Source organism: Epinephelus moara, chromosome 10 (genome assembly GCF_006386435.1).
Source record: "Epinephelus moara isolate mb chromosome 10, YSFRI_EMoa_1.0, whole genome shotgun sequence".
NCBI lineage: Eukaryota > Metazoa > Chordata > Actinopteri > Perciformes > Serranidae > Epinephelus > Epinephelus moara.
The window spans coordinates 11,007,612-11,032,810 of record NC_065515.1 but is presented as its reverse complement, the minus strand read 5'-3'; the positions used below and the strand labels follow the sequence as shown (position 1 = coordinate 11,032,810).

At 40.8% G+C, this 25,199-nt stretch overlaps 2 protein-coding genes across 5 annotated transcripts in view; both read right to left on the bottom strand.

The window, feature by feature from the left end:
- tjp3 (tight junction protein 3) overlaps nucleotides 1-4,820 on the bottom strand; it is a 40,113-nt gene extending 35,293 nt beyond the window's left edge. The window contains exon 1 of one of the 2 annotated variants that reach the window (XM_050054400.1): nucleotides 4,666-4,820. Coding sequence is in view for 1 of the 2 variants with exons in the window: in XM_050054398.1 (XP_049910355.1) it covers nucleotides 220-303 (84 nt within the window). In the remaining variant the exon portion in view is untranslated. Of the gene's footprint in view, nucleotides 1-219; nucleotides 663-4,665 lie in introns of those variants that run through there. The other variant, XM_050054398.1, reaches the window with a different exon arrangement.
- A 2,744-nt stretch (nucleotides 4,821-7,564) lies between these two features.
- Nucleotides 7,565-25,199, bottom strand: part of LOC126396381 (protein strawberry notch homolog 2-like) — a 76,107-nt gene continuing 58,472 nt past the window's right edge. For all 3 annotated transcript variants that reach the window (XM_050054395.1, XM_050054396.1, XM_050054397.1), the window contains 16 exons: nucleotides 24,836-24,918; nucleotides 24,443-24,625; nucleotides 24,131-24,252; nucleotides 22,612-22,743; nucleotides 22,354-22,489; nucleotides 20,288-20,400; nucleotides 18,591-18,662; nucleotides 17,733-17,841; nucleotides 17,555-17,626; nucleotides 17,295-17,438; nucleotides 16,695-16,789; nucleotides 15,161-15,253; nucleotides 14,879-15,010; nucleotides 13,279-13,355; nucleotides 12,782-12,972; nucleotides 7,565-12,294 (listed from right to left, as the gene is read on the bottom strand). In XM_050054395.1, coding sequence (XP_049910352.1) covers nucleotides 11,117-12,294; nucleotides 12,782-12,972; nucleotides 13,279-13,355; nucleotides 14,879-15,010; nucleotides 15,161-15,253; nucleotides 16,695-16,789; nucleotides 17,295-17,438; nucleotides 17,555-17,626; nucleotides 17,733-17,841; nucleotides 18,591-18,662; nucleotides 20,288-20,400; nucleotides 22,354-22,489; nucleotides 22,612-22,743; nucleotides 24,131-24,252; nucleotides 24,443-24,625; nucleotides 24,836-24,918 — 2,932 coding nt within the window. In that variant the 3' untranslated portion in view covers nucleotides 7,565-11,116. The remainder of the gene's footprint in view (nucleotides 12,295-12,781; nucleotides 12,973-13,278; nucleotides 13,356-14,878; nucleotides 15,011-15,160; nucleotides 15,254-16,694; nucleotides 16,790-17,294; nucleotides 17,439-17,554; nucleotides 17,627-17,732; nucleotides 17,842-18,590; nucleotides 18,663-20,287; nucleotides 20,401-22,353; nucleotides 22,490-22,611; nucleotides 22,744-24,130; nucleotides 24,253-24,442; nucleotides 24,626-24,835; nucleotides 24,919-25,199) is intronic.

Sequence of the window (25,199 nt, the reverse complement as noted above, 5' to 3'; positions counted from 1 at the left end):
ATTTATAATGATGCACCTGCCCAATGATCTGTGGGGGGTGACAACGTTTAAAATACGAGGACTTTAACATCACTGTTCCTGTAACTAAAACTGCAAACTGATTTATTGCACTACAAATAAATTAGGATACACAAACATAGCCTATAACAGCACACACAGCACTGGCTCACATTTAGAGGTTGATAGAGGTTAATGCTACAGTACTATCCATCCACTTACAGGCACCACCAGCAGTGGAGGTGGAGGCTCCGGGGGCATAGAGCCAAAGTGCTTCAGTAGTTTCATTCGCTGTGTCAGATTCATGATGATAACACTGTTGTTGCCTTCTTCCAATTAAATAAAAACACCTGCTGGTCTGCCCATGTAGTGTGTCACTGTCTCACACGGACACTGATGAAGTCCCCAGGACACAAACAATCCACAGAGAGACGCCACAGAAAAGTACTCAGTTTACAAAATGAAAAAAAAGCCAGTGACAAATTGACATTCCTCTGCCTCCAACAGATACGTCCGATATGTCCGTCACTTCAGATTTATGATCTGTATCCTCAGTTATTTCCTTTCTGACAGGTTCATAGAGTCAAACAGGTCCACTTGCTCCCACTGTCAGTGGTATGTGTGTGTCTTGGTTAACTTCTTTCCCACAGCAGGTCCCAGGCTGTTGGCTGAGTTTCAGTCTGCTGGGTGCTATGGTTACGCCAGGGGAATGAGAGCACTGGGCTGTTAATAATTGACGGGCTGTTTGCTACACTATAGGTCTGCTTGCCCTGAGTAAAGTTTCCTGGGTTCCTACACAGGCCCTGCGGTGTTTCAGGAGCAGGAAATGACACTGAGACAACCCAGAGCTCTGATGGCATCTTTCCTTTATGGCTGACATTTGCGCACGCCCCAGAGCGTGGGTGTGCTGCTGCGGTGTATTTCTGTTTGACTCTGGTTATCAGTGCCCCGCTCAGTCAGGAGTCATAGTGACTCGTATCTGATGTGTCTACCAGGAGGGAGCAGAAAGAGGCGGAGTGTGTGTGTGCACCTGAGGAGTGCTCAAGAACTGGTAACAATATTATCAGCTTAACAAACCCTAAACTGGGGAACATCCATCACAGATCGGTGTCTGTCTGGCTGATTGAAACTAAGTGGTAGAATAACAGATGCAGCATCCTCGGCTCGGGCTCAGCCAGGTGGAACAGCTGGCCTCTGGTCAGCCGGGGCACCACCGCTGAATTATTAATAGGACTGAGGAAAACAGAGAGCAGCCACTGTTACTAAAACAAACACTTAGCTAAGGTGTGCCCCCTCGAGTAGGTAAATAATCACTCATTCCTGTGTCACGTCTTTTCAGCAGTTCTGTGTTTCTGTCATTTTAAGCTTCAGCCACTCCTGTGTGCCTCCCAACATGCAAACTACCGACTCAACTCCAGAGCACCTTGTTGTTCCACCTCACACAGAGGCCTACTTTTACTCTGACACATAACTGGAATTCTTCAACCGTGCATCATGCAAACAAGCTGCTCTGATAAATATTAATGACTGAGACAAACATAAAGCCTTGTGCAGACGTCAGCGTAAAGCTGTTGGCGGTTGGCGAGGAACAGCGAAGCTTCCCCGTTTTAAGTATAGCGATTTGAAAGACAAATACTCCAGAGGTTTACAGAGCAGAGTGGCTGTAATTACACAGGCCGGGGCTTTGTAGCTTCCACTTACAGTGGACTTGCTCATGGTATGTACCGTCAACAGTGTTTAAGCACTGCAAACACCCACTTTATAGCTACCTGGAGTCCCGTACAGATGTCTTCCCTTGGGTTATGGAAATACACGAACATTAAGGGGAAGTGACCCGTGTGTTTGCTGTTTGTTAATATTAAAGCGACTGAACTGTGAAATGTAAAACAATAACATAAAGCTACCTGGAGGTTAATGGAGTGTGTTGTTCACAGTCTCAAACATATGTCCTCAGTCTGTCAGCTGCTGAACGCTTGTTTGATACCAGTAGAAATAAATTAGCGGTGATGTATATTGATTAGAGGTGATGAATACTATGAGGCGATTAACTTTGTTGAAGGTCAGAGGCCAGTTGCACAAAGCACCTTAAGCGAAAATTCCCTTTAAATCTGAGTTAAGGTTTCCTTAAAATAAATCGGTTGCACAAAACATCCTTAAGTCTTCTCCTTAAGATTTCTTTTCTCCTTATCTTAGTCTTATACTTAAGGAATCGATTAAAGTTTGTTAACCTGTTGCACAGAGGACCTTAGCAACCAAAGTAAGGAAAGAAACAAGGCACCTCAGACTGAGGATAAAATGAGGATAACGAAGCAGTCCTGAGAAGAGTGTTCCATGACTGAGAGAACCAGATGGACACCCTTAGTGATGAGCAATTGATTTTGCAATACAAGTGTGAGATTTGAAGTTGGATCACTAAACTTTCCGAAGCTGAATTCTTCCAGACCCATTACAATAAATGATGGTTCTGCGGTTTTTATGCAACGGGATCTTTCCGATCAGTTACTGGCGAGGTATTTCATGTACACATAGAGTCAACAGTGTGCCGTGTTGTTCATCACGTATGAAAGTAAAATACTCTAGAAACTTTGGACCTTCAAACATGACACATTCAATATGAGAGAGCCGGTTAAGGTAAAATGGGATTATCATGTTTGTTTCCTTTTTTAATGGTTAACTCAATCTGTCAGTTCAGTCATTAATTCATTAATTCATTAAAACATTAAAACATTAACTTAACCTAACTACTCATTAAAAATAATTACCCTTTTTTACCATGCTTTCCTTGTTCTTTTGCTTTCTGTTTCCTTGGTGCAATATTGATGACTAAGTCTGGACTTTTGTGGCTGACATGGAACCTCTATGTCTTCTTTAATATTTTTTTAAGGGGCAAAAATATTAAAAATATCTGTAATATGACAAGGTGGCACACAGTAGCATGAGTCATGATATTGGGGCATCTGGCAGCCTAAAAACATGCTGGTTTCACTTCATAAAAATGTCCCATTTTACCTGAATGCATCGAGTACTCTCCCAAATCTCTCTCCCATAAAAAGTGATGTGTATTGTGAAAACATTTTTATAAGTCAAATAGTTAATAAAATGCAACATACAACCATTTTTTGTTATGCCCTTTTGATAGTTGTTTCATGCAAAGCACATTTGTTGCAACAACATAACAACATGTTTGATGATTGGCTGCAAATATTTAAAGATCCCAAGACGTAAAACCGTATTCGCCCCATTTTACCTAATGTCTCAAATCACCTAACTTCACTCTAGGGTTGCTGTGATATACCGGTCTCAAGGTAGGCTATATCGTGATATAAAAGTTGACAGTCAACACACTGTGTCCATTTCAATTACGCCCCAAAACTATGGAACACACTACCCGTAGATATCAGGGAAGCTAGCTGGATAAATATTTTTAAAAGAAAGCTAAAAACTTATCTGTTCACTTTAGCCTTCAACTAGCTCTGACTTTCCTGATACATGTTTGAAACTCTTTCTATTTACACTTCAAGCTGCTGTAACTTATTTAATATTACTTGATTTTATGATTTATAGTTTTACAACTCTATAATTTTATGAATCAGTTAATCCATGTTTTAAACTGTTTTAAATGTCCTTTTATATTGAACTGCCCTGTTTGTTTTATGTCCATTATGTCTACTTTCATGTGAAGCACTCTTGCCTTACTGTAAAGCACTGTGTGCTGCATTTTGACGGTGAATTTCTCCTTTATTTTAGTAATTGTCTAAGGGAAGACTTTTTACACATAGTTCCATTAACAAAATGGTTTCAAGTTTCAATTATAGGAATGAAACATTTATTCAACCAACAACAAACCTTCTGTTTTCCGTTCTTTAAGGTTAATTCTGACTGATAATAATATAATTTCTGTAACACCATGAGATTATGATATTTCCTGAGATGGGTTTTGTACCATGGAAACCTCATGGTGCACCCCTGCTTCACTATTTTTCATCCAGTCTATCCACAAAAACACACAGCTCTCTTCAGGGAGAGAAAGATTTATCTAGAGCCAAAATCTGGGAGTCAAATCTTGAAACACCACAGGGAACTTTCCACAACAAGGCAGCCATCCTTAATCAGTCTAGACCATCAGTGGAGACTCTGTTAGGAGTCAAGGTAAAGGAAGACGCAGCTGTTTGGGAATGCAAAGTCGAAACTATTGTGACATTGAGACAGGCAGGTAGAAACTTGCATCTGTGGCAGAACCAGTAAGGTGAGGGAGAGTGCAGCTGACAGTCATCTCTCTCTCTCACACACACACACATATAAATAATATGTTTTGAACAAACCACACACCATGAGCACAACCACAGCTGACTTTCAGGCCTGTAACTGTCCTCAGTTACTCACGATGAAGGATATTTTATGAAGCTATCAGGCTGTTAGTCCTGTAAATATCCATATGCTATAATCTTAGCTAGCTAGCTCCGTGGCTAACATTAGCAGCCATTTTGGGTCTAATTTATACATAAATATACTAAATTATCTTTAAAGTTAGTTCAGTAAAATGTTCAACATGTTAAATGTTTCTTTCTAACCTCCCCCCCTCCTCGTCAGACTGATGATGTGGGCTGACAGCCATGCTTCACCTGTGTATGTACAAGGAAACACTTGACAGCAGTGAAGCTAACGTACCTGTTCACTTCCGCCCTGTAGAGTTTGTCTCACGCGACTTGTCCAAGTTTTACAAACGAAAAACAACAACTCCTGAAATCTTCTTTAAAGTCTCGCTTCTTGTTCGCGGTGACTGCTCCTGTACTTTGCAAACTTTCTCCTAAATCTTCCTGAGGACAGGTGAGGAGGAGGAGTCCCAGGCTCCACGTACAGGTGAGTTTCACGACGTCATCACGCGAGTGCCGCGTCGCGGACAGGAAGTTGGTGCTCCTCATAAATAAATCCTCCACCCAGTTTTGGTTCAGATAAGAGATGCCTGAAAACAAATACACAGGGTGCAGTGGAGGAATAAATACTGTATATAAATTCAATTTTAACTTCTTGTACTTTACTTATTATTTTATATTTATAAATATATATATTTATATTATTTTAATTTCATGCCACTTTGTACTTTGACTCCACTACTCTTCAGATGGAAATATTGCACCTTTTAATCCACTACAATTTTTTAGTATCTTAAATTATAAATTACTTTACGAATTAGGATTTTTGCACCCAAAACTTAGGCTATCAAAATGTACAAGTGTAGCTGAAACTATTGGTTGGCTGACTGGTTGATAATAAAATAAAATAAAACAATTAAATCAAATTACATTAAATTAAAAACAAAAACAAAATAAAATGAAATAAAATACAACAAATTAAATTAAATTACATTAAATTAAAAACAAAAACAAAATAAAATGAAAACATTTGCAACTATTTTGAGGATCATTTAACTAATTTTTCAAGCAGGTTGACCTGACTGGTTGATAGTAAAATAGAAAAAATAAATTAAATTCAATTGAAATAAAATAAAATAATTGAATCAAATAAATTAAATTACATTAAATCAAAAACAAACTATTTTGAGGATCATTTAATTAATTTTTCAAGCAAAAAAAAATCCTGGTTCCAGCTTCTTAAATAGGTTATTAGTATTCTCTGGGTTTTTTCCCTTTTAATTATAGTGAGTGATTAAATTTATTTTAATTTTTCTACACCGTACTTTTACTTTTAATACTATAAGCAGATTTTCCTGATTGTACTTTGTACACACTGTTAGACTACTTAAGTAACATTTTCGATGCAGGAGTTTTACTTGTAAGTCGTGCTTGAGTGTTTGTTAGTGTAGCGTTAATATTTTCACTCAAGTAAAGCATCTGAATACTTCCTGCATCACTGAACTAATATACACATAGATTTTTTGCCGATAACCGATACTGATACTGATATATCCACTTCCTTCCCCACCTAACTTTAGTGATCATCAAGTCTCTTCTGTAGTAGATTAACATCATATTATACATGTATACTCTTATTGTGATGGCCCACCAGCAGATGGAGACATGAAATACAATACTTTTGAATGTATGTAATATTCATTCTATTTATTTTAAAGCTGATATTGGCTGATACAGATGACGTGCCCATACTACTGTGTATCCCTAACACAGGATGTTTCTCAAGTGAGGCTGAGCTTTTTGTAATTGTCACAATTTAATTTGGCCTAGTTTTAATTTGAAAACAAGAAAAGTACAATGGTCAGCCTCAGCTTAACAAATCCAACCATAAATCTGATAACGTTTGCAGAAGTTTACTTCATTATATTGCATATTACCCCTGGGCTTTATTGTAATATGATGGGAACTTGAGATATGAAATTTTTTTTTTTTTTTTTTTACAAAAGGCACCAGAGAAATGTTAAGTCTTTAGTGTAAGTGTGAAAATGTTATGAATCAGGGGTGTCAAATATAGAACCTGTAGACCAGAACCAGCCCACCAAAGGGTCAGATCCAGCCAACTAGATGACTTTGCACGGGGTGGCAGTAGCTCAGTCCATAGGGACTTGGTTTGGGAACTTTAGGGTCACTGGCTCAAGTCCTCGAATGGAGCATGGACTGGAGCTGGCACTGCTGAGGCATCCCAAAGCAAGGCACCAGACTCCCCACTGCCCAGAGTGCCTGTCCAAGGCAGCCCCCTCACTCTGACATCCCTCCACTTAATGTAAAGGTCTTGGTTGAGCATGTGTGTGTATTTTGGGCCTGTGTGTGTATGACAACAGACTGAAAAAAATTAATTACCCCTCAAGGATTAATAAAATACATCTTCTTCTTCTACAGTGTTACATTTGTGAAAGCCAAGAGGTGCCAGGTTTTAGGAGCAAGTTAAAACAATATTGGTGAAACCCTGTTGCTATTGATCCCTGGAGGGAAACTCACAAGCTACCCAGCAGTATATAAAGTAAATAAAATTAGCCTCACCTTGACTCGCTGCAACATTAAAGTGATATAAACATTACTGCACAAATGATCATAATCCAGTAACTTGTATTATTCTGAAATGTGTCATTCATTCTAATGAGTACCTTTACTTCTGGTACTGAAGTATATTTTGTTGCTAATATTTTTCTAATAAGTTTCTCTTCAAGTATTTCTACTTTTACTTGAGTTAAAGATCTGAGTACTTGTTCCCCCACTGCACCGATACACACATTCCTTAAAGGCCCCTCATCCTGCTTCCCCCCATTGCCCCCAAACACGTCTCTGTCAGGACACGTTCAAAGTCAAGATTTTCTCCAGTGTTTTGACTCCAGCAAGAAATATTAATGACAGTCCTTCACACAGGAGCTTTAGCTCATGAGGCCTCTGGGTCTGTTTTCAGTAGGCGTGTTCGATAACTCACCCACGACTGTGAGACGTTTATCAAATGATGTCCAGGTTTAGTGTGATACTGATACTGGAGTAACAGTTCTGCCTTCACTTTTTGTTTCATCTCTTCAGTTTATTTTCTATGTTGCGTGTTTAAATGTCACACACGCTGCCTCAGTAAACCTGTGCAGGAAAGAATGTGACGACCCCAAAGAACAAAAGACTCCGTTTCAGCAATCTTCAAGTTTTTATTTGTTTACAAAGTTAAGATTGCAATTTCATATAGTCCTTCCTTTAATGAGTAGAAAACCTTTTTAAAGAATTAGTCGAAAGGCACAAATTTTACAATATATACATTTGGATCTAAATTATAAATATATAGAAAACAAAAGCACAACCCAGAATAAAAGTGCTGAACACAGTTTCTTTTTTTTTTTTTTAGAGAAAAAATATGCTTTGTTTAAAAATACATACAATCAGTAGCATGTTTTTTGTTTTTTTTCTGTTAGCAATAAATTATGTTGAGAGTGATAACATGTATGTAATATGCAAACGGTGGAGAAACAAAAAAAAAAGATGGTTACAGTATACACAGAGCTATCCATCAAAGATCCGAGAAAACAACAGGCTTGCAACGCTCAATCATAACCAACGACAGAACAGTAACTTGATTATGCCATTCTTAGTGCAAAATGATAATAATAAAACGATAAAAGGCCTAACTACACTATGACTACAAATTAAAACAAAAAGCTTTTTCTTCCTAGAAATGCGGTCCATATCCCTCAAATGCATAAAGCTTTATTTGTCTGACTATAAAACAAAATCGAAGGCAAATCTTTTGCAGACTGGTGTCTGGGAATGATGAGGAATATTCAAAGCAAAATTAATGATTGTACCAGAAAACAAGCTATACTAAGAAGCTGCAAATAAAAATAAAAGAAGCGTGTACAAGAATCGGAGATACTTTGTGTCTAAACTAGAACATGTGTTACACTGAGGGAGGGGCGGGCTTGGACAGATGCATTGCACATATAAGTATAACTCAGGTGCGAATCGACTCGAAACATCTGTCAGCTTTAACATGAATGAACACAACTGAAAACAGAAAAAAAAATAATGTTCCTTAAAAAAGAAACAGCCTTTGATCTTTGCCCTAAGAAGGCATAAACATTACGAATCACCGACATGTTCACAAGGACAAACAACAAACCCATCACATTAAGTCTAAAACATAAATACAGCAAGAGTCACAGCACAGTTAAGAACAAAATAGCACATGTACTGGTTAGTTTCACCACTGTTAGAAGGAGAAATGATATATTTCTGCTAACGCCCCGCCGTTACACCTCTTGTAGGTTTCTTCCTGAGATTGATAAAAAGATCTGATATCTTAGAGCCAGTAACTTTAGGGGTGCCCGTGGAATACTTTGGTATCTCTCTGCGAACTGGAGGCCTGACAAAAGGTCTACGAGTCGGAGAAACGATTTTTATTTGAGAAACAAACTGAAATGAGCAGAAATAAATCCAGACGCTGTACAGCAGTACAGAACAGTGCAATCTTATTTGGTGGCAGGTTATAATAGAATTTGTCTTATAGTAATCTTGAAAACTAGAAACTTCCCTGACCAAACATTTCGTCGACTACTCTAATAAGCAGGATAACATATCTAAAATCTAAATATCCCTTAAATATAAATAACAATAACTTTTATAATAACGATGACTAAAACATCAAGAACGCATTGCGCTCGTCCCGTGAAAACTTACTATACAAAGGTTGTATGCATTGTTGTATTTTGTTTAACTAAAGACTATGAAGCACAAACAGAAATAAGAAGATTCATACCATGCAAAGGTAACCACAAAGCTTTGCCTGTTGAGCGTAAACAGTACGTAGGCATTTTCTGTTTCACAACAAGTGTAGAATATGGTTTTATTGCTTCTAGATCACTTGAACTTAAACCGAGATTTTGTCACGAACTCACTACAGTGCATCGTTTTCACACAAAGATGACCGGATCTCACAGGTTTTTAAATATCATACACAGTGAACATCACACGTCCGCACGTTTCAAGTGTTTTTAAAGCCTTGACGCCTGAAATGGAAACAAATTTAAAGGTCCAGCGTGAGGAATTTCGGGACGTCTATAATATTCATATCTGTGTTTTCATTCTTTTATAATCACCTGACAATAAGAGTTGTGTTTTTGTTTCGTTTTGGGAGTGCCCGTCCTCCATGTTGTTCTACGGAAGCCATGAACAGACAAACCAAACGCTGGCTACCCATTTGCGTTTTCCTATCTGCCACTGTAATCCTCCTACATGCTTGGCACACAGGAGAGGTTTTAGCTCTGCAACCTCACCTCTAAATCTTGCACACTGGACCTTTAATGAGACATCTGCTTCCTTTTTCTTTTCAGACCTCACAGCGATAAAAACTTGAAATTCTTCGTCATCCACTGAAACTTAAAAACTAATTTCCATACGTTTGTTGGTCAAAATGACACAAAAAAACAACAACAAAGCACTCGAGACTTTCCTGAGAAATTCAAAATCAGATAAAACCAGGAGTCACATCACTAAATGCTTACAAAAAAAAAAAAAAAAAGGGTGAGAATTTTTTTTGGACACAATTTTTTTTATCCGCACTGCTTGATAATCTGTGCCATACTGACCATGTAGCACATTGCCGCATCAACAGGCAGGGACAGACGGACACAGAAAAAAAAGGGACGCCGCTCTTGTTTTGGGAGCAGCTACACAGACAATCATACGAGCACATACAGGCTTAATGGAGGCTTTTTCCTGAAACCCACCACCAGCATAGTGTAACACAAACGACGACTGACTGACTGACTGACTGACTGACTGACTGACTGACTGACTGACTGAAGGGGCTAAAAGTTAAATACAAATATACCATATTTAAATTAAAATGAAAACCAACGCTCAAGAGTACAAATCTATACATTAGGCTACACGGATTTTTTAAACACTGCATTGAAAGATTTCTCCAAAGGCACTGTTTGCAACAGCAGACTGCTCTTCCTCTCCCTTTTTCCTCACACTAGTGTTCATACAAACCGGGAGAGAAACAAGAGGGAGCGCGCAGAAGAAAAAAAATAAATGAGGCATTTCATGGCTAATCAGCTAAAAAGATTTCATCTGTTGTTTTTCTCATCTTCCAGTTCGATGCGATCTTTTGTTTCACTCAAACCAAGCCTTGCATACAGCCTTGTTTTAGTCAAGACAAACGGCCATGAAGCGGAGTAACAGTAAAGCAAAGTCTAAAAGATGCGGTTTCAACTGGTGAAAGGCATTTAGAGCTTCCAGCAACTTCACCAATCATACCTCGTAAAATCAGCAGCGGGAGGTTCGTTAAAAATTTCCACACCTTGATGAGTGAGCTTTTGTTTTGACAGCTCGTATGTTCAATAAAATACAGTTTGTTTTTTCACTTCTTGTTTTTTGTTGTTGTTGTTTTGTTTTTACAGCTGCCGTTCGTTGTGGAGGACACACTTTGGTGCAGAAATCTGATATTGACGGAGCCCGCTAACACAGCCTCAAGCAGGTGAACGCTACAGGTGGATAAAGAGAAGGGTGAGCCGAGTGCAGGACAGGCAGTGACGTGACTATAGGCCCTGAGGGGAGAGGGAGTAGGTCCGAGGGTGCGATCGTAAGACAGCAGCAAACAAGACACAATCTGCTTTAAAAGACGAAACAAAAAAAAAAATTACTTAAAGAAAAGTCCAGACGAGCTGTCGCTGTTTAAGCTCTTACTCTTGCGGCCGGTACTTAATGACAGACTTGCGGTCCGGCCCCTGCAGCATGCTGTTCAGAGCCTCGCGAACGTCAAGAGCGCCGGAGTGGCCGTTGGGTAGGGATAGAGAGTCTGGCTGGGGGAGGAGATAGTTGGAAGAGAAGTGAGGGGAGGAGTTGGAAAACAAAGAGGAGGACGAGGACGGGCTGGAGAAGAGAGAAGAGGAGGAGGATGTCGGGATGAGGGCAGATGCGGGCAGGAGGCCGGTGTGTGAAACCAGGTTGTTTGAGGCGGATGACGCGGAGGAAGAGCAGGAGGAGGTAGAGGATGAAGGGCTGGCTTTCTGTGTGGGCATCTGTGGAGACAGGGGCAAGTCAAGTAAATCTAATAAGTCTTGGTGGTTATTGGCGAGCAGGTTGTGGTTCTGCTGCTGCTGTAGCAAAAGAGGCTGCTGTATTTGGGCACTCGGTGCAGTCTGAGAGATCAGAGACTCCAGATTAAAGTCATCTCCGAACGCTGCAGAGTGTCCCGCCAGACTGTCCAGATTCAGTCCGCCCTCCGTGGTGTCCGGCGAGGGCGACGGTGAGCTCACAGTCAGGTCCAAGATCTCGTCCAGGGGATTCTTGGAAGACAAGTTGGGAGACAGTGTGGTCTGATGGAGTGGAAGTGACGGGCTCTTCAGCTGTGGGAAAGCGGACAAAAAGGACTGGGGGTAAAACTGGGAGTAATTGGAGCGGATGTTAACCGTGTTGGGGACGGCGCCCTGGTTGGCGGGGGTGGAATTGTTGCTCCAGCTGTTATGGGTCCTTTGCTGCGTTTGAGTGGGGTTTCTCTGTAAGGACAACAGGGGTAGTTTCTGGGAGGGCGGCTGTAAAGCGGACTGGGCTTGCAGTCTCTGCAGCTGAGAGATGCCCCCAGTTTGTGTCCTTTGCAGAGCGTTTTGGTTCAGTTTCTGTTTGAAGATCTGACTCTGGGCCAGAGACTGAGCCAGGGACTGGTTGAGCATGGGTTTAGGGTTGAACAGATTCTCCAGGAGGTGTTTGTTCTCCTGCTCCATTTTGCGCATGCGCTCCTCGGCTAGCCGCTGCTCCACGGCCTGCTGCTCCCTCTCCTTCCGTCTCCTCTTTACCTCCTCGTCCATTAGCAACAGCTCCTCCCGCACGCGGGCCACGCAGTTCTCTGGGATCTTGATGCCTGGGGGAGAGGAAGAGTACAGTCATGTCAGAGTTATCAGTGAGGTAAATACTAAAAGACTGTTGACTAAACACTCGGACACTGTGTATTTTTCTGTGTGTAGCACATAGAAATAAAGACCAGACACTGAATAAACAGCGAGTATCCTACATTGTTGAGTTAACATGGATGCCAAGCTGAATTGCAACATGTTATGTTTCGTAAATGTCAGTTACGGTCAATGTCGCACTCATTAAAGTTCACAAGAGGTAAATATGGAATGTGAGTGACAATTTCATTTCCTCAATCTGTCATATAGAAGTGTCAGCACTTTATCAACATTGTATTATAATATCCAAACAACCCTGTGACGTCTGGGAATGCAAGTTCATATTCTAGGACTTCTCCTTTATCACTTTTTCCAGAATATCCCCACCAGTGTAGAGTGTGAGAGACACCAGTTAAAACGTGCACTGTTAGTAAAGTGTATCAGAGGGGATGTACTGACCGACTTGCTTGTTATGCTGTTTGGTTTTAAGGCGGACGATCTGCAGGATGCTGGAGCTGGTGATGTCAGACACCACATCGGAAACACGCTTCCACACACGCAGCAGAGCTCCACACAACATGTGGTACTGACGGAGACGCATGCCCTGCAGACACTCCTGACCTTCCTCTATTTTCTTACACTTCCCATTCCTGCAGAAAGGACAGGAGAGAAAAAGTCAAATGTTTTATGCAGACAACAAAAGAACCCACAAGTTTCTGTCTCTTCGCCAACTATGCTCCGTCCTCGCATTTTAAACACAGTCCAGTGGTCGGCTGGTGACGAGGGCACATGTGAGACTCGCAGGTTATTTCTTCATGACTAGTTCTCAGGTGATCTGTAAATCCCTGGGAATGGCATCTGACCTGAAAACCACCCTGGCTGAATCCTAATGAGTTCCAGCCTGATTGGATGCATTGAGCCATTAATCCCAGGGGACATTGTGGATTCCGACTTACCAGTTGGCATGGCTACACTTCTTGAAGGAGAAGGTGAACTGGTTCTCCCAGCTGTCTCTGGCTTCCTCTGGAGTCACCTGGAAAAGGGAATGTGCGACACCGAAAATCAGCAAAGAAGTCCACAGTTGGATGCAACACAATTACACAGCTTTAAAAATACATATTTACCGACAAGCAATAAAAAGGTGTCTTTAAAGTCCCCCTCCAGACATGTTTTGTGTATGATTAATATTTAGTTTAACATATTTTTCACACATAAAAAGTTTGTTAAAACTCTGACAAAGGAGCTGGAAGCAGAACTACTCTTTCTCCTTCAATGACAAAGTCTGGATCTGGCCTCTGTCTCTTTCACCACTGCTGCTGGCGGGAGGCTTCACTTTTCACATTTCAATTCAGTTTGACAGGTATAAGAGCGAAACGTGCATGTTAGTGTTAAACAAAACATCAGAGAGATTGAGCCGTACATGTTTGAGCCTGTCAGACCCACACTCAGATAAGGAGTCTGATATGCACACAAATCTGCAACTAGGAGATGTATCAGAATGGTAAATGAGGTTAGCATCATTTTTGATAAGGCTAACTGGAAGTGGCCGTCACAGCGCTGGTGTTTGTGAAACATACAATGGTATCTGCTATGATGGGGTTCTTGGTAGATGTTGGAAGGAAGCTCCAGGGTCTGGTTTACACCTACAAACTCGACCATGTTTGCTGTGCTAATGCTAACCCGTTCTCTGTACTTCATGTTCGATCTGTGCTGGATGTTTTGGGTTTCTATGCTGGAGTTGTGTAAAAGTGTGGACATTGCCCCCTTAAGTAGAGTGAAAACACCTTTCTAGTTACAATTTTTGCGCAGATACAAGGCAGTATAATCAAGGTCAGACATTTTAGGGGACATATAAGTAAAAATAAAAACATTTTTGTGTAGAGAAGGACTTTAACCTTTGACCAAAAGTCATATCATAGTTTCATCTCGTTTATAATCCTTCACTGTGTCATAGAGAAGAGGACTATTGTGTTCTGTGGGCTTGTGGTAAAAGGTTATTAATCATCACCCTGTTGTTCATGTGGAGACGGGAAACAGGTTCAACTTTAACAAACAACATGACTATAAATTAACTTTATACCCCCACTGATATACTCTTTTAATTTTTTTGCCAATCACATTTTTGCCAATGAGTTTTAGAGTCTATAATATGTTGCCACATTGTTCAGCTCTGAAGTGCCTGGAGTATCGCCTGGTTCAGTACTCCTCAATGGCCACAAGGGGGCATCAGACTCCATATACAGTGTACTTTAAACAGCAATTTCAGATCAGAGAAAAATGACAGTCCTGAAAATCTCCGGCTTTGTCTTCAAACATTCCCCATCATCAGAAAATGTTTTTATAAATTTAAGACCTTGCTATTCTTTAAAAAACAAACCATAAACTTAAAAGACAACATCTGTGAGAATAAAAGCAAGCTCAAACATGACCTTTGATCAAAGTACAAAATGTTTTTTCCTCTCCACAGTGTGGAGACATTATTCAGTGAACAGACACAGATGTACAGACGCAGTGATGAGCCTAATTGATTCACCACCAGACAATTGAGCCAATTACCTTTCGGTAACGTTGATGCAAGTTGTCCAGACTCTCGGGGTGGGTCTGCTTGCCAATATTCGGCTTGTAGACGATGAAGTTCTTGCCTCTTCCTTGCTCGGCTAGCAGCACACATGGGTGGTTACCTCGCAGCTGTGGAGAGGGAACACAGAGAGTTAATTAAAGTCTTTTCAGTGGCGTCCATTATGTTATCACATTTCTATTAGTGAGGTCTGTGTTAAATAGTAAATCATATACATACAGTGCCTCAGGTATAGTTTGCTTACAGTAGCCTGGACTCACCTTCAGGGACAGGTAGAATCCCTCCTCGGGACCGCTGAGCTTCAGTAACCTGTTGTAGGCCTCGTCCCAGGGCATGCCTCTGTCCACACTGATCTACAGGGCAAAAAGCATCAGAGGCTAAAGCATGTGCTGTGGAAGAGGAGGAACCAAGCAGCTATGCAACCACACACTGCTGTCCTGAAGGCCGTGTTGAGTTAAGACCACCTCGACTGAGACCAAGTCATGTCCGAAACCAGTGTACCGACACTGAGACAAGACCAAGACCAAGACCAGACGTGTGAGATCCACACTGCATGACACCACTAAATAAATTATAAAATAAACATGCAAACCATAGATGTTCCTCAAATTGATCTAAAAGATTCACATTTCCATAGAAACACCCACAGAAAACAAATGAAGATTCCTGTTCATGCATCTCTTTGCATGCATACTGCGTAACTGTGTGTGTGTATAGGTGTACCATGAGAAATGTCTTGACAAAATAATAATTTCATGTGTTAATTTCCCTTTGTTTTCTTTGGGCAAACACATATTAACAAAAACTAAGGAGCTGCAGATGTGGTCTTGACCAGTCTTAAATAAAACCCAGAGTCCTCTGTGTCTGAGACCAAAACAAAAAACAGTAAAAATGTGGTCTAGCACAAGAAGAAACTGAGACCTCCAAAAAATGGTCTTGAGAGATTACGACACTGCCTGAAGGTGAGACAGACTTTTGCACAGACACCCAAAAGTACTTCTTCTAACATTCAAAACACACAGTGAATAAAACTTAAGTGTCTACCACAGTCATGCGTGTACCTGACACACTCTCTATACAAATTTGTCCTAGCTGTGCAGCATTCTGCCTGACTGCCAACTTTGAAAGTCAAATGCTTAGTCTGCAGCCGACAGCTAAAAGCAGAAGATATCAGTAATTATCCTGTTCCCACCTGCCACCGGTGTCTACATAGGCCTCGCAGCCCTGGGCTAAGTCTGTGTGATAACAGTCTCACTGCTGGCAAAGTGACATCAATCATCATATAGTGCAGAGGAAGCTACTTGAGTTACAGCTGGGACTGCAGGTTATGTGGAACATTTCGCAGGTCTCTTTGTATGCAAAACCATGTCACGAAAATCTCCATGAATTCACAGTCACTGGTGTTTGCTACTTAATCTGTGAGGATTGCTCAGCTGCCATTGAACATGAACTTTTAATTGCCCTGGTCTACTGGGAGCCAAAAGGCCCGACTGGATTTAACTCAAAAGACAGAGCACAAGGTTTGCATTTTTTAGGCATCATGTATATTCATAGAATCACTTCTGGTTTGTGATGTGTGACGCCACAGCATCAGCACGGGCCTGTAAATGTGCCTGTGCCCACGGGACTGTCTGATGCCCTTCTGGTGGCTGCTACATCCTGCATACTGGCTGCACAGCATTGCTGACGTGTTCTTGGTTTGTGCAACACAATTGTTAATTTGGCTGCAGAGCACCTAAAGATATTATACAACAATATAACAATATACTCTACGTGAGGTTATGAGGTGCCTACCTTATAGAGAACAACCTGTCCATCCTGAGGGTTTCCAACTGTCAGGAAAGTTTCCTGCTTCTCCTCATAGATCTCATCGTTACCTGGGGCAAGGTCTGTCAGAGACACAGGAGAGCCAAAATAATTACTCACATTAGAAGAATAGGAGCCATTTTTCTTTTTAAACGAGTCCCTTAAGGGCCAATCCAGTTTAAGGTTTGCTGACAGACAATTGAAGAAAGGAACTCAAACTGCTCTCTGTGTTTTACAGCCCTTCAGATGCAATGGATTTATAACTAACATTATTATATAGTGTTGGTCTGTTTTTTTTTTTNTAAACCACCTTGGTTTTTGGGCCTCTGTAACAATTCTAGCCGTATTCTGGGTTTCTTCCCGTCCCATATGAATGAAGTTAAAGCCTGATCAATAGATTTAAAAAAAGATTTAGGAAGATAAATGTTGGTCTGTTTTTAATAAGCCTGTCAATTTATTTCAAGCAGTAAAGCACATTTTAATCTTGTGTTTTTACTGTTAGTGGATGGGTTTGTGTTTCAGATCACAAATTAAACTACATTCAGGTAAAACAATGCCATGTTTTAAGTCACATAATGACGTCGATACCTAGGATTCCCATGTCATATTTGCCCTCCTTCTTATCCTTCTCGATTAGGTAGTCAAAGTTGTCAGTGAAGTACTGGAAGAGATAGTTCTGCTTGTGGACCTCCAGGCCCAGGATGCGATTCAAGAACTTGGTGATGCTGCAGTCTGAGATAAAGACACAACACAGACCAGTTAGTACAGCTGATTCTGTGTTGACAGATGAACGAAGAACACGTTATTACCTGCATGCAATATGCCTGCATGCCTCTTTGGTACTCTACCTTTCTCAGTACTGATCCCAAAGCGAGGCTCCCTACAAAAGATGCCCACGTCCATCATTCCAAGTTTCATGTCTGATAATAAAGAAAAACATTGTTGTGTCACCGATCAATCACAGTTAACTTTGTGCTGGTGAAGCTGTTCTCCATTTACAGACAGTCAACCAAAGTTCAAACATACCTCTGAAGAACATGGCCTCACCCCCGGGGTAGCCTTTGGGAGGGGGCACCTTGTTCTCTATGTGGCCAAGGATTGCTTTGGTGATTTTATCCAGAGCCTTGGTACCATACTGCAAAAAATGGGACATGTCATTGTCACAGAAGAATTTTCTTACACGGCCCATTGAGCAACTTTGCAATGCAAATCATCAGTTAGAAAAATATCCTGTATACCGCTTTAAGTATGTAGGACCTTTAAGAGTTTAAGATAAAGGGATAAAGGTCCTTAACTGCGTGTTTTTTTTTTAAAGTTTTGATATCATTTTTTAGCTTCTCACTGGTGTTGCTTATAAATTCAAAGCCGAACATTCAAATGTTGGTCATAGTATGTATGTTTTAGGGTCAAAATGTTCCTTCTTTAAACGTATCCCCATGTGACCTGATGCAGGTTTCTGTATGATGATGTTGACAACCTCCTCATGTGGTTCGATCCTCGAAATTTGCTATACTCCTCTGACCCCCTAACCAGCAGGGACGCTGAGCAACACACTGCTGTAACACAAACTAACTAACTGATCGAGGCAGTGGAAGACCTGCAACTCCCGTCTTCTATAAAGTAAAATTACTATTGCTGTCAAAGGTGTCTGGTGACTTTGAAGACAATGATATAATGGCTTCAAAGGGCTGTCTGACGGCGATGAAAGCGGTGAAAACACTACACTGACTATAGGTAAGTACCTCATACAACCTCATTTAAAATAATCTTAACTAACCCTTTAGTTATCATAATTATCATTCTTCTTTTGCCCTTTAGAGCAGAGCCATGCTTTGACACTTAAAGGTCAAAATTTTATTTTCAGTGGTTGTTTAATTTGCCTACCTTGTTCTCAAAGTTGTACTTGCTCAGGTCTCTGGATTCTGTGGCTCTTCTGTCTCCGTGAGTTAACGCACCCTGCCAAACAAAAAAAAAGATTAGCAACAGTTTTATTATTAGTATTAGCCGTATTACAGCCTGCAGAGCAGCATCACACTAATACAGCTGGACGAAGTGATGTGGGATAAACCTGTGCTCACTGTTGATCCTTATAGCAGATAATAGCCCTCTCATTCATCAATTCTACTCTTTAAAATGTATATAAGAGATGGAGTATTTAACATGATTTTTGAGCGTATGTTTCTGCATTGAGTTTTTATAATCTGGCCATTTCATATGAAGCTCACCATGTTGAATCTCCTCTGCAGGCAACACTTTTAATTACCTGAAAATCTACAACCATGTAAAGTAAATATGTTTAATAGGTCTGATATAACTTTGGTATTTACTAGTAATATATATGAAAGTACATGTTAAAGAACCAGTTAAAGAACCGGGGATTTAACCTGTGCTAGTAGTATCGTATGAATGTCAAACTCTTTCAGGTGCAGATACATTGACTCTGCATCACGTGCATAAAGCAGCACCAAGTGAAAGCTTCATTACACAGACACACGCCAGATAGTGTGACTACACAGCCTGGTCGCTGCCCAAGGTATCGAGAGGAAACGCATGAGGTTGAGGTGTGAAGCAAAACTTTTTATACACCTGCCTACTGACATAATTTTGTGCCTCAATTGACCTTAAAGCTACTTTTAAGTGACAGAGACGCAAGACGAAAATGGATGAAGAACCATAATTTAAACACAGCCCATGTTTGACCTCCATTGCAGGGATGCAAAGGCAATTTCAGAAGAAGAAGTCAATGGCAGAGCAGCCTTGTAACCAGCTGCTGGCTCTGCCCACACAAAAAAAAATGCCTTGAGATACCAAAACAAAGGAATGTCTTTGCCAAATATGACTTCACTGCTGATCTGGAGTCAGCCGGTCGCAAAGGTATTCAGTGACTCCGTTTGTGTGTGTGTGCATTTGTGTTGTATCGGGTTCAGGCAGGCATGCAGACGGGATGTGACCTATTCTTGATGCGGATTTACCGAACACGCCTGGCAAACAAATGAAGGACTTTCTGGAACCACCATCCCATGGCACCCTCCTTAAGGTTTTCCCAAAAGAACTGTCATGCTGTGTCACTATGGAAATAAATGACTGCGAGTGCTGAAATGCACTGATAATTGTGGAAAATAAACTGAGGGTTATAAATTATCCAGGCAAGCTCCTTTTGCTTTTTTCTGCTTATTCAGTTTTCCATTATTGAGATGGAGAAGGGAAAGACCCCAAGTCTCCCGAGGTTTGTGGAGAGAAGTTGATGTAACTTCAAGTGAGCCGACAACAAAACAGACTCTGTGGAGTGCATCGTGGCCAGGGAATACCCGAGGAAACAGGAAGGACAGAGAGCGAGGGCAGGGTGAGGAGGCAAATGGCAATGAGTCGATGGCAACCCCAGAGCACAACAATCAATAAACACATATCCTCTCTGTTTACAGTGGAACAATTCTTTTCACAAAACAAGATGAAAAGGGTGATTTTCCTATGAGACAGTTTTCAATCAGTTAAAAGGAAATAAAAATACTGCAAAATGAAAAGCAAACGCAACACCCACACCCACACAAACACAAACACATCTGTAAGGCTTTGATATTTACCAGACTCTCGAGTCTCTTAGCCACAATGGAGGCAAACCGTCTCTCCCCAGCCAACTCTGAGATGAGGAAGATGTACTCTGGGGCCGTCACCTGATTGGACCGATGGGTGCGACCTGGAGAGACAAGGAAAAGATGATAAGACAGAATTTATACAACTGACAGGGTTCCCACGCATTTTTTCCATGACTTTTCAAGGACTCATATTAGTGCTACGTTATGTCAGCAGCTACAGAAAATAAATGCTGTAATGTTGCATTGCTTGGGAGGTAATCTACAGAGGATTGATATGTTAGGGGTCACAGGGGCACGGGCAATTTAGAGTCACCAATTAACCTGCATGCTTTTGGACTGTGGGAGAAAGCTAGAGCACCCAGAGAAAACCCACACGGTGAGAACAACTCCGTACAGAGAGGTTCACCCCGGGTTCAAACCAGGAACCCTCTTGCTGTGAGACAACAATGCTAACCACTGTCCACCGTGCATATACATCCTGTGATATGAAAACAATTTCACACCAACTAATCTCTGGTTTCAACACACTTTATCAACATCAACAGACAGACAGGCGAAATTCATCTGAACACAGGCTGCTTATTAGAAACAGAAAAGTAAGACGGGGATATTCTTGGAGACACGATAACATCTGCAACATCAAATGAGATCTGATCTGAAATAAATCTGATATTTACACTCTGATTTCCCCCTCGGGGATCAATACAGTCTTCCTCCTCTTTGAGAGAAGATCCCCTGCTGAAACAGAGTCTTATTCACTAACAACCCCCCAAAAAAAAATTTCCCCGAGGTTTTTCAGCAGAAGCCGAGGAGAATTCCTCAGAATTATTGGAAATAAATACGGGTGTGAGTGTATTTGTACAATGGGTGAGTGTATGTGTGTGTGTGTGTGTGTGTGTGTGAACATTAACCTGCCAAACAAGAATTAAGAGTTTCACACTAAGCAGGAAGGCTGCTAATGAAAAGAATTACTTAAGCAGTTTGCTAATTACTGCAAACAATTTATTCATCCACTTCTCCGTGCTGGTGTGTGTGTGTGTGTGTGTGTGTGAGCTGAAGCATTCAAAAATAACATCTAATGTGTGAGGAGACAGAGAGCTTATTTTACTAAGTCCTGATACTAAATACAACTGCTAATATTAAGTGACAGATTAAACAACAGCAACCTTTATTAGTATGAAAGATCAAATGTTTAGACTGCACTATGTGGCATAACTGAACGCAGCCACAACCTCATATTACCAGTAGTATTTTAAGACAACATTTGTCCTGGTTTGAAAATCCTGGGCCTAAACATGAACGGAAAGGAACTACTTCTCTACGAATTTCTCTTTTAACATTCCTGATACCCTTTGACCCCACAGTTGCCGCATGCATGTAGACAGCAGTGAATACTAGAAACCTGAAGTATGCATGACAGATAGAAAAGTCCCTCCCATCTTTCAGCCTGTTACATCAAGTGCAGCAGCAACAAAAATGCAACTCATTCACAAATAACTTCAGCTGATTAAAAACTACCACTATGTGAGGAAATGTTGAGGCTGGTTTATTAAAGACAAATATATATTAAAGATATTATTAGCAGCCAGCAAGAAAGCCTTAACATGAAAATGGTTACAGACCGAGCCTCCAACAAAGACTGACTTGATAGATGTTGTGACAAGTGTTCAAAGTATGGAGAGAATAACTTCGCTAATCCTACCGGTTGATAAGTTCTGGCAACACTGGGAAACATAGATTGTGTTTGTGAACATTTCTTCTGCCATGTTTTGCTGTATTTCTATGCTTCTTTACAAAAAAAAGAAATATTTGGTGAGACCAACTTTGTTTTAGGGGTGTTTTGACATTTGTTGCTATGGTAATGGAAAATAATACTGACTTACATGTAAAACCAACGAACAACTTTGAAATACTTTGAAAGACCAAAGATTTTGTGGACAAAAAAGTACCTCGGCCAGTGTCAATGGGAATTTTTTTTTTTTTTTTTTTTCCCCAAGCATCTACTTCCCTTTACTTCTGAAAGCCTCATTGTAAAATTACACTTCCTGACTCACCAAATTGCTGAATGGCCCTGTCTGCACTCCAAGGCAGCTCCAAGGTCATGTGGACCCTGCGCCTCTGGTTTTTCACTCGCTTGTCCGCCTGCAGGGAAATCCCAGAGCTGGCTGCCTCTGAGATGATGGCCACATGCTGGAGAAAAAAAAGAGGTTTGGATTATTAGCGAAGACTGAACAATGTTATGAAGTCATATATTCTTGGCAGCCAAGTCATGAGTTTTCATATGTAAGTTCTACTTGATTGGTGTATCTGACCTTCTCTCCACTCATGAAGCGATCCTTCTCCTTGATGTTGATGTGGTCGATGGTGAGACCCTGCTCAGCCCGTGACTCGTAGCGGACGCTGCCATCAGGACGCCGCACTACACGACCCTTACGACCAGTCATCTTCAGAAAAAATATTCATCACATTGACACTTAATACATGTTTTCAAAGACATGTTGCTTAAAGAATAACATCTGTTTTTCATTTTCTGTGCTTGTGTGAACACTGATTTAAGAGGTGACACGTGGAGAACAGTCAAACAGTGTGACTTTTTCTAGAGCCGATACTGATACTGATTATAAGTAATCGAGGAGACAGATACCAATATATATTTGCAATAAAAAAAATGTAAAATCCTGATTTCAATGTGTATGGGGTCCATTTGTAAGATATCTTAGTGGCAAAGATTTATCTTGTGTGTTGGACGTAAGGGAGGAAGCATAATCACAACCTCAGCACCCCCAGTGTAAATTATTATTATTTCGAAGCATAATCACAACCTCAGCACCCCCAGTGTAAATTATTATTATTTCTCTTCACCTTTTTCTTTTTAATTTAATATTATATTTACCGTCATTATTATTACTTTTATTTATTGTGGCTGTCTGTGTTCCTGTTTCCTTATTTTTTTATACATGTGTGTGAGTGTGTATTTATTTTTCAGTTGCTTTTATACAGCTTGTCACCGTGTAAGTCTGTATTTTAAAACATTCACAGATTTGGTATTCTATATGTTCTTTTCTTTTTGTATGATGTTGAAAACCTAATAAACAGATTGTTGAAATAAAAAAAAAGAAGTAAAATGTTAATGTCAAATTTTAGAATAACACAAACCCAAACACAAAACCTTGTTTAAATGGCTTTATGCACGTCTAATTAAATAAAAGCACCATATTTATCCCCATGCTAATGCCGTCTTTGCATAAACTGCAGACTGGCTTCCTTGGTTGAGTGTTATACTCACATACTGCACTTACAGACCTTTTCTTTAGTGCATATATCAAGAGAAGGAGATCATGAAGCCAGTGTTACTGTATAATTCTCAGGTTTATAAGTGTATGAACTAAACTGCAGACTGAAGTCTCTACTCACAAAGACAAAAAGAGTGACGCTGACTCATATTCAAGGGTCCAGCACAGGGTGACAGTGCATCTGCAGGTCTGCATTATATACCTCTGGTGTTTGAATTGTCTGTATCATCGCTGCTGCTTTTTTATATGCTTTTTAACTATGATAATCTGACCTGCACTCAGGCGCCGTCTCACTCTTTTTTTCTGTCCTTGCAGTTCTCATGCTTATAGACCTGAAGTTCAGTAACTACTGTTAGCGAAACACTGGGTGTTTTTGCAACTTCAGCATAAAGGATTGTGGTGTTTATTACAACTTCAGTAGCATCTGCAGCCTCAGAGTCGATTCAAAGCTCCACCGGATGCTGAAAGTCTTAGTTGGTCGACCCCTAAAAGATTGATGTGGCCAGAGAGTTTCTAGTTCAGTGTCTTGGACTCGTACCTCTGAGACTTTATCTGGTCCTCCGAACTTATCAATGAGCTCGTCCAAGGTATTGAGAGGTAGTTCTTTTCCCAGCTCGGATATTTTATTGAGGAGGCCCTGCTTCATCTCCTCTATCCTGGCTGTGAATAGGAAGCAGAGAGATTAACCATGTAGCCCTGACAGACAGGAATCACAGAAACAACAGGGCATGGGAGGAAGCTTCATTGTCTAGACATGCATCCGTTTGATCCAGACCGGACACACCCACTTATGCTAAAGTATCTTCCTACTGTCAACACAAACCAAAGAAAAATAAAGACATCTCTCTACCTGTCTGACAGCTAGTGTGGTTAACAAAGATGACATCATCATTGTCTAGCAGGGAGTCTGGTGAGGAGTTGGAGTCCGTGTCCATGCCATCGGAGTCACTACTGCTGTCGTCGCTGATGTTGATCACACCGCCGCTGTCCACGGTGTGCTTGGGTACCTTGGTCTGGCGACCTCTAGGCTTCCCTGATTGGAAACCATCACAATATTAGAGTAAGAAACAAGAAGTGTAGCTCGACAGCACTTCGACTTTTGGGTAAAGGCCAAGAAAAAGAAGCAGACTGCAGTTTACTGTTAAATTAGACCACAGGGCGAAAATCTTGAATGGGATCTGTTCTATTATTATCTATGGTAGACATGCTAGCATGATGTGATGTCTGCATCCTCCTCACTTACGTTTTCTCTTATTCCCTGGTGCCTTCTCCCTCCTCTGTTTCTCTGAAGGGAAATGTTTTGTTACAAGAGACTGGAATACTCCCCTACAGGAAGGAGGAAGAGAGAAAGAGAAACTTTTATTGACAGTTGTGAAAGTTAGACACTCTATACATTCCTGATGTGTCCTCGTTATTGTTATCAGGTGTTGACAGGCTGATGAACATGTGTGAGCCAATACACCCAAGCCTTTAGGCATGTCTGCTGCGAAAGCTTTAGGGTCAGACAAGTTCAGAGCACTCATCGCCTGTATCCTCCCTTTCTTGTTTTTCTTGGATGTGCCGTTTCGTAATTAAATAGCTGCTAATAACTAAGGAGACTGTTTGGT